The 9,280-nt window shown below is 53.3% G+C and overlaps 1 protein-coding gene across 6 annotated transcripts in view; it reads right to left on the bottom strand.

Annotated features, from left to right (window-relative positions):
* Positions 1-354: 354 nt before the first annotated feature.
* The window catches only part of ATP6V0A1 (ATPase H+ transporting V0 subunit a1), a 53,217-nt gene continuing 44,291 nt past the window's right edge, over positions 355-9,280 (bottom strand). For all 6 annotated transcript variants that reach the window (XM_075911423.2, XM_025179732.3, XM_006113124.5 and 3 more), the window contains one exon: positions 355-2,862. In XM_075911423.2, the coding sequence (XP_075767538.1) occupies positions 2,769-2,862 (94 nt within the window). In that variant the 3' untranslated portion in view covers positions 355-2,768. The remainder of the gene's footprint in view (positions 2,863-9,280) is intronic.

Genomic DNA, 9,280 nt, shown 5'->3' with positions numbered 1-9,280 from the left:
GAGGGGCAGAGCAGCACAGTGGAACCGGGGAGGTGGTCGGATCTAGAACAGGACTGGCCGGCCCCGTTCCCTACTCTACACTGGACACGGGAGCCCAGGCAGATTGTCTGTGCTGGGGGCTCACGCTCTAGATTCCCAGCTGGGCTCATCTGCCAGCCCCACTTGGGATTCCATCCCTCCTTGGGGGACAGAGGCAGAGCTGCCCAGCTGCATCTCTGACCCCGGCAAAGCCAGTCAGGGCCTCTGCCCACAAGGCCCCGCCTGCAGAGAGCAGCTTGGGGCGGAGAGGCTGGGCAGGGAAGGCCGAGCCTCAGGATGCTCAATGGAAGGAAGGAAGGAAGGAACGCAGATAGCTCAGGCTGCACTCAACTCCAACAATTTAATGTGTAAGGAGGGATCGGCGCGGCAGGGGGAGGGGCGGTAGTGTTACTGCTCCGGCTGCAGACCAGACCTCACACACAACAGCATTGTAAACACCCAGTAAGATCGGCACGTAAACAGCGGGCACGTCGCACAATGCGCACCCCTCACCCCATGGGACACCTACACCGGCTGCGGACTAGAAACATGGCTGCCCTGCCCCCATGCCTCACCCCCGCCTGGCACAGCCCGCACGAGCCTTTCAGTGCTACCCCACCCTGGAGAAGCCTCTCCGGTGTGGGGCATTTTCCCATTGGAGGCCAGTTTGAAAGGGCTCCAGTGACTATTTCAATAGTATCTATCTCCCCCCCCCCCCCCAACCCCTCAGTGCATCTATTGCAAACAGTGCAGAACAAAGCATCGGCCGAGGCTGGTTCCAATGGGGGAAGGCAAGTGACTATTTGCGCCCTGCACAAGGCACCGCTGCCCCTATTTACGCCCTGTTCCCACCGAGGCCCCTGTTCAGGGCTCCCAGACTCTGGTCCCTTCGCAAGGGGGCTGCCTAGACAGTAGCAGGCCAATCCTCAGAGCCCTGAATTCTACTAGCTTCATTAAGCCCCAGTCTAAGGTGCCTTGGGCCACGCCCGTAGGGCAGGGAGCGCACAGCTCGCACCCCCCTGGAGTGTCACATGGTTCTGGGAAGGTTACCAGCCCCCCAGCGCTGAGCGTCCAGCGGGGCAGCACCAAGACCACCACAAGGCCAAGAGTTCACTCTCCTTGGCTGTGCGCCTGCTCAGAACAGGGCAGCGCTGGCCGAGGAGCGAGCCGGGCGGTGACAGACGCGACTGCGATGGAGCGTGGGCGCCAGAGCCTCTGAGCAGAGCCCGTGAGCCAGCGCCCGGCTGTCAGATGCTGTCCTCTGTGCACAGCAGGTAGGTGGCAGAAAGGAGAGAAACGCCTTCCGACTGTAGCCTGCAGCTCCCATAGACCCAGCCCCAAGCCTCTGAATACAGGGCCTTGGGCCTGGGAATGGTGTGGAAGTGCAGCGCACAGCCCAAGGGAACCGAATACCCCGGGACCTTGCCGGGCTCCCCACTTCGCCAGCAGCCCAAGCAGCACTGACTGGTTCTGCAGGGAAGGGCACTGAGGCCAGGAGGTGAACAGGGAACACTCCCTGCTTCACTGCAACAGCCCTGGGTTGTCTGGCTTGTGCGCCTAGAACGTGTCTGGATCTGGGCTGCTGGGGGAAACAGGTACGTTCTCTTTACACAGACAGCAGGGCAGACACGTGGGCCTGGCTAGGGAGAGCCATTCCCTGCTGGCAACTGGCCTCTTGGCAGGCTGCCTTCGGCGTCCAGGGGAGGGTGGCTGCCGGGCGCTGCTTTAGGTAAGGCAGATGCAGCCCGTGGTGGACAAATTCTGGGCACAAGCCTCCTGTGTCCGGATTGAGAAGTGCTGGGACACTGCTGAGGAAATGGAGACCTGATGCCACAGGCTGTGAGCACGGGCAGGGCTGGAAAGTGAGGGGAGACCCTTGTGTGAAGCACGTCAGACCCCATCTGCCCGGCTCCCCAGTGCCAGGCAGCAGGAAGGCTAGAAACCAACGGCCGATGGGGGGGGGGGGGGGAGAACACAGTGAACTGACCCCAGCAGGGGGAGGGAAGCATGTTCTACTACCCTCCCCCTGCCCCAGCTCCCTGAGCCAGGAAGCACCCAGGCCCAGCAGCAGGATGGGAAGAGAGCAGCATTCTGAATCTGTGAGCAGAACAGCTCAGCGAGATCACAGTACAGATAGAAGGCACAGTGACTGCTCTGGGCTGTACGTGGCCCCAGCTTCCCCCAAACGCCTTTGACCATCAGTGGGTTTAAACAAAAGGTGGCAAAGACACTAGACTCCTCCCTCTAAAGGCTTCCCCCTCAGATCAGCTGGGCTACGGGCAGGCTGAAGTTTGCACGGCCTGTTCCTAATGCAATAGGAGGTGGGGTCTGTCCCTCAGTGCTTTAGCCAAGGAGCCAGTTTTTGTACAGCATCATTGGATACATGATTAAATACACCGAGTCTGGACGTTCCTATGAGACCCTGGCTGTAAACACGCGCAGCACTCGGCAAGCTGTTCACTTAGGAAAGAAGGGACAGACGTGATGTCAGCTAAGCTTGCTACCGTGTGGCTCACAGCTCTCCACTGTGCCACTTCAGACAGATACTCCGGGAACTGCAATATAAGTTAATTTCACAGAAGAAGCACATCACTGTGGGGAGAGCTATACACAACTTCACAACACACACACACACACACACACACACACACACACACACACACACACACACACACGCACGCGACTAGGGCTAGCCACTGCACAACACAACAGCCTTGGAGTAACACCGCTCAGTTAGGGTGATGAGGTTTCTAATCGTCAAATTTTCCTTCCCGGATGTTGTCAAACGAGAAGGGGAGGAACTTGAATCCAGTGCCCATGTAGAACTTATTCTGGAATTCAACCCTGAAAGAGACAAAGAAAGAATGAGCGTTCCTCACCCTCAGCAGCTGCTATTTGCAGGGACTGGCTCCAAGTTCAGTGTATTGGGACTGGCAGATGACATGAAGCTTTCAGTAAGACAGCAGGCATCAAACTATGGCCAGCAAAACATGCCCCGTTCAAATCGCTCCTCCCCCATAGGGACGTGAACAACTAGTCAACTACCCGATAAGCAAATGTTTATCGTATTGTCAACGTACTTGTCCAATAATCGCTTCCCCCCCCCTTTCTGAGGGAGCAAGGGGAGGGTGCTGCGTGGAGCCCGGGGCAGCTGGGGATTCCATGCAGTGCTGCTACTTTGAAACGCCGTGGGGAACACAGGGCCAGTGCTCCCGACAGAGCAGTCCCCCGCTGGCCCTGTGCACTCCACAGCACTTTCGCCCTGCGGCTGTTACACTTGAGAGGCAAAGGCGCCCTTATCGACTAGTCAACACAAACTGCATCAACTATTCGATTAGCCAACTAACCTAAATTTAACTTCCCTCCTCCCCCACCTGCTGAGCAGAACAGAGACAAAAACGGACAAAATACAAAAATAGAAAGAGCAAGATACAAAAAAAAAAAAAAAAAAGGGGGGAGAAATCCATGAGGCGGGTTTCACATGGAAGCATTTAGATAATGAAAGGAACACACGTCTCCTCCAGAATAGTGTTTCTTTAAAAAAAAAAAAAAAATCACATTCTATAGATCACATTTATAACACACTGATCTCGTGATCCTATGTGGGGGCTCCCCACGGCCAACCTCCCCGAATACTGAAAAGTATAAAGCCCCTGGTGTATATGTTCTCATTCCCTTTGTCCGAGGGCTGTACCATGCCTGCTGTCCTCAGTGCTCTCTCCTTAGTCACAGCATTTTTCTTGAAAACTTAAGGACAGAGATCAGACAGACACCCAGGGATCATCTAGAGCCTCTCCCCACATCTGCTCCCTCCAGCCCCTGGGAGGGCCAGGACGGGTCTCTGCAGAGGATTCTTGAGAGATTTGCCCAGTTGTGCTTTAAAACAGCCTGTGCAAGCGAGTTTCTGCTCACTTGCCTTGGCCATACCATTGGGGTATTTCCCCCAGACACAAAGAGGTTAAAACCTGCCCCCTCAAGCCCTTTCCCCGTGTTGGCTGGAGCCCTGCGCCCAGGGCGAGCCTTTGGGGCAGAGGCCCTTACTAGGTGGATGAACAATGCCTGGCCCAAAGGGCACTGATCTCAGTTGGGCCTAGCAGATGTCGCAGTCTTTGACCTGCGCTAGTGGTTCTCTCAGCCAGCAACTCCCCACACTGGGAGCCCTCAAGCGCCAGGCACTGCTAGCATGAACGCTGGCCACAAAACACAGCCACGCCGAGCGAAATGGTCAGTCTGGGGGCTGCCACCCATACGTAGGAGCATCTGGTCTCCCACAGACGGAGGCCAATGTGCTGCAATGCCAGTAAGTCCACACAAAGAGTTGCTCTTGCTAAAGTCAGGGTCAATATTATGTGGACATGGTACAAATGGGGACAGGATGTCTCCTCCTCTCGCCAACGGCGGACAAGGTGTGCGACACCCACCAGAACCTTTCACGTTTTAACTTAAATATTTTAGAACCTCCCTACTCCTGCCCCCCTCACTCAGTCATCTGGGTTTAGCTGGTGAAGCACATTTTCCCTGGCTGCTCCTGAAGAAACAGAGATATGCACAGTCTCAATCTCGGCATTAACTTCACTTTTTCGTTTGTTTTCCCTAAAACTAAATTGGAAAGGAATGACCCTGGAGAGCTGCCAGAGGGTCAGAACACTGCCAAATATGGACAGAGAAACCATGAGTCATAATAAAAACAAGCGCAGTGTTTCTGTGCGCCCCATGAGAAACACTTTCCAGTCTCCTGGCCATGGGAACCCAATTGGCACACAGTGGGGCTCTAGCAGAGTAAATTTTCAGATGATCTTAGGACACATTTTGCATGATGAATTTTTAAATGGTATAAACTGAAGTGTCCCAAGGACACCGGTAACGGTCCTTAGAAAGTGACTGCATGCAAGAGGGCGTGAGCAACAATGACAATATAGCACAGTCGCTTGCAGCCCAGTTTGCAAAGAAAGCACAGCCAAGGAGCGAAGCGTTCGGACGGACATTCTGCCGAGAGATTATCCTGCCTGCGCAAACAGGGATGAGTTCCCTGCTAAGGAATCCTTGGGGGTGAGCAGGAGTTTCCACGTAGGAGTGAAAGCTTCATTGCCAGGAATCTTGACACTAAGTCTTCAGTGACTAATTCCTATTCTTTAAGGGAGGGGAAATCAGAGTGGTGTCTCACACCGAAGCACAATTAGATGAAATTGTAACCATGATTGCTAATCTTTCTGATTTGCTCTGTGCAGGCAAGCTCCAAGTCCTTGTCACAGCCGTAGATACCTGAGTCCGACACGCTGTTGCCGAATGGGAATAGACAGCGAGACCAGGTCACTTTCATCTAACAGAACTCTGAACTCCAACGAAATAAACATCTACCGAATAAAATCCAACGCTTCTTGGCATCTACGCCCCAGAAGAGACAGAGTACAAGGATCTGCTTTGCAGTGCTAGATGCCTGCTGCTCCTCAGCATGCCAGCGCCGCTGCATAACGCGGGAGGGCGTCTCTGGTTTCCGATCAAGCACTGCAGAAGAATTCACTAAGTCCTTAGCTTTGCTCTTTAAACAAACAGGGACTTAACTGATTTTTGGGCTTGTGCTAACACCCCAGGGTTTTCATATCAACAGGCCTGTGCCACCAACTGTCCTTCAGTACAGCCCATGGGGGATTTTCTAGCAAGATCCCCCTGGAACTGCAGGGCCACACGTGAAGCAATTTTCCCAACCTGCAAGCATCAGCAAAGGTGTTTTAAGCCACAAAACCACTTTTCCATGCGCATATGGAAGCTGCTGTGCATCGCCCAGGTGCCTCAGTAGGTGCGAAAGAGTTAATTTGGGAACTTAATGCAGGGCCTGCTCTGGAAAGTGGCCTCTCCTTCCCTTTGAAGTCAAGTGGCCCTTGCCTGTCCTGTGGTTAGATTCATCATTATCAGGCTTCCCCAAAAAACAGGCCAGGCTTCAGCTCCAGCAGGGCTGACCACCCTCCCTTGGCTTACGCCACATGGCGATACCCTTTTAAAGCCGCGAGCCTTTTACAAATGACAGCCAACAAATAGTTTTGCCCCAGTGGGTGGGGACCTGAGCCTCACTACACCCACGTCTGCCCCCGGCATTCCAAGCCGAGTACAGTTACAGCCCACCCACGCCTACGGGAAATTAATCCTCCTCCTCTGGCTGCAGAACACCAACAGCTTTGCTAGGGCAGACGGTGTGCGCCTGTCCAGTCATCCTGAGCTTCGCTCTCAGGTTACAGCTCAGAACAGCTGGCCACGAAGCAGCCTGTTAATACTCCTTTGTGGGTTTTGCACAGCTGTTTGTGGCTTGCCACGTTTGTCGTGTCTGTTTGAAGTCTATTTTGGCGTCACCACCCAAAATCGTGACCCTCCCTGCCCCGCAGGACCTCGCCATGTGACGGGATCCAGACATGGTGTGACTTCGAAGTAGTTATTAAATGCTTCACAGCCAAAGGGGCCAATTCAGAGCCATGTCACTGCCCTCCCATGGCTGCGCAACAGCCAATTCTATGAACATCTGAGCAGCAGCAGCATGCAGTTCAGACAACGCGGAGCGTGAAAAAAATGCTTTCCACAGTCCCTGCTGCAAACATCTGCCATAGGAACCTGCCTTGTACATGCAGAGAAAAGAAACACACAGACTAAAATCCTCAGTAGAATTCAGCAACACCTGTCAAAGAGATATGATTCAGTGTACATCAGTGCAGACGAGTGGATGGCGGGGTGATGGAAATGGCTGTGTGCCTCCAGCAAGAAAGTGAACTGGAACTGGCTGCTAAGGCAAAGCCTGGTCATTTTACTGAGTTCTAGCAACAACAACAACAACAATTAGGCTGGTCAGCTCGCATTCAAAGTCTGCGCAGATGACTCCGTATTTAATCAATTTTCCTACAACAGCTGCCAGGACTTTGAACCTCCTTGTTCTTTAACTTTACTTTTTAGATCAGTGTTTCTTAAACTTAAGACCCAGGAACACCAAACAATTTTTTTTTAAATGGAGAAACACTGAGGATTTTTTTTGGGGGGGAAGGGGGGAAGGTCAGGAAGGAGTGTTATTGAGGGGGAAAAGAGGTTGCCTGCCCCTTTAAGGGTGGCCATTTTGAATTCTGTTCTCCACCGCACACCTCTAACTGCCTCGTGGCACACCAGTGTGCTGCTGAACACAGTTTAAGAAACACTGTTTTAGATGGTGGGGCAGATGTGCAGCAGCTGGCTGAGGTAGAACATCTGCAAGCTGCTGCCTGGGGTTAATTCACTGGATGCGTAATGGGATATTCCACACAGCCCTTCCATGGGAGCACACCAGTGACTTCCTGGCCAGCTCCCAGCCATGCTGGTTGTCCTAATGGGTGGGAAGGGGCAGCTGCCAGTCCCACTCAGAGCGGTTTAGAGACTTGCTTCCCTCTCCAAGGGCTAGGCATAGCATTCAAGGAAGTGAACGACGTGCCCGGCTGTGTTTGAATTAAGCAGGGATGCCACAAATTGCATTCACGAAAAGCAAATAGAGACAAAGGAGAGTGGAAAACAAGCAGTCAAGTTACTAGCCAAACGGAAATCAAAATCAGTCCACGTTTCCTGTTCAGCTGAATCAGCAGCTCTTCATGTTGCGCAAAGATGGGATAAGAAGGGGAACTAAAGATGCGCTAGGTCAAGATCACTGCCAAAGTTTGAGCACTCAGTTTCAACAGGCAGTTAAACATTTGCCACAAAACACTTAGTCCAAGTTACTGATGGAGGCATCTGTATTTTCTGAAAAATAAATGGTCTCCAACTGGGCGTGCAAGGCAGACCTCTTAGATTAATCTATTTTCCACCAGCAAGCATATGTTAAATGACTTCTCTTTTCCCTGAAGCCTGCACTACTCACCCGCCCCTTTAGAATTCCAGATAGTCGACTCCTCCGCAGCTACAAAAGCCAATCTTACCCAAAGCTTCTATGAAGCCACTCCTCCTAGGACAACTGTACTTGGTCCTATTGCTCCATGTTAGAGAAGACAACATTGGAAGCACATGGATTCCCTGGTCAGAATACAAAGGAATGCTAACCGTGTATTGTTTGGAGACCAAGAGACTTATGACTGTTCCGCAGTGGTAACAGTACTGCAAGTGCCAGGCTCAGCACAGGACTGGAGATCATTTTATCTTAAGTTGCTCCCCCCCCCCCCCCCCATCTCCAGATGGATGAGCAGATTTGCTTTTACAGAGTTGACAGGTGAGAGGCTCCCATGTTCAGCAGAAATGGGACTTCACTCTAGAGTTATGCGCTGTAGTTTTCCGGTAAACGCTCTGCAGATGTTCTACACGGCAGCTGTGTTCCATGCTATTACAGTTGTTTCTTGGCTCCAGAACTGCCACCGGTATCGGTCAGCTTGCCAATCACCGGGCCACCTTCCCTTTAGGACTTGCATGAGTTCAAGATTTGAAACATGGTGCTTAAAAAAAACCTTGGCATTGTGCAAAGCTCCTTCTTGGGCTAACAGGGAACATGCCTTTTCAGCAATATGTTGTGGACAATATACAGGCAGTCCCCGGGTTACGTACAAGATAGGGACTGTAGGTTTGTTCTTAAGTTGAATCTGTATGTAAGTCGGAACTGGCGTCCAGATTCAGCGGCTGAATCTGGACACCAGTTCTGACTTACATACAGATTCAACTTAAGAACCCCAGGCGTCCCCAAGTCAGCTGCTGCTGAATCTGATCAGCAGCTGATTCCAGGAAGCCTGGGGCAGAGCAACTCTGCCTCGGGCTTCCTGTAGTCAGCCGCTGGTCAGTTTCAGCAGCGGCTAACTTGGGGACGCCTGGGGTAGAGCAGCTCGGGTGCTGCTGGGTTGGTCCAGTAGCGCGGCCGCTCCTGGCGCTACTGGACCAACCCAGCAGCACCCCAGCTGCTCTGCCCCAGGCGTTCTGATTCAGCCACTGCTGAAACTGATCAGCAGCGGCTGAATCAGGACTCCTGGGGCTGAGCAGCTGGGGTGCTGCCGGGTTGGTCCAGTAGCGCCAAGGAGCGGCGCTGCGGGACCAACCGGCAGCGCCCCACCTGCTGTACCACAGGCCCTGGACTTTGCTCCACGTCTCCCTGGTCTGTTGGGGGGGGGGGGCACTAGCTGCGTCCCCCGCAGCAGACCAGGGAGACGCGGAGCAAAGCAGCGGAGGACCCGGGCCGGACCGCGGCGCTTCCAGATCAGCGCTGCGGTCCGGCCCGGGTCCTCTGCGGCTTTGCTCAGCGTCTCCCTTTGCTCCACATCTCCCTGGTCTGCTGGGGGGGGGC

This window comes from Pelodiscus sinensis, chromosome 29 (genome assembly GCF_052426305.1).
Source record: "Pelodiscus sinensis isolate ZL-2025 chromosome 29, ASM5242630v1, whole genome shotgun sequence".
Lineage (NCBI taxonomy): Eukaryota > Metazoa > Chordata > Testudines > Trionychidae > Pelodiscus > Pelodiscus sinensis.
This window is presented reverse-complemented; position numbering and strand designations above follow the sequence as displayed.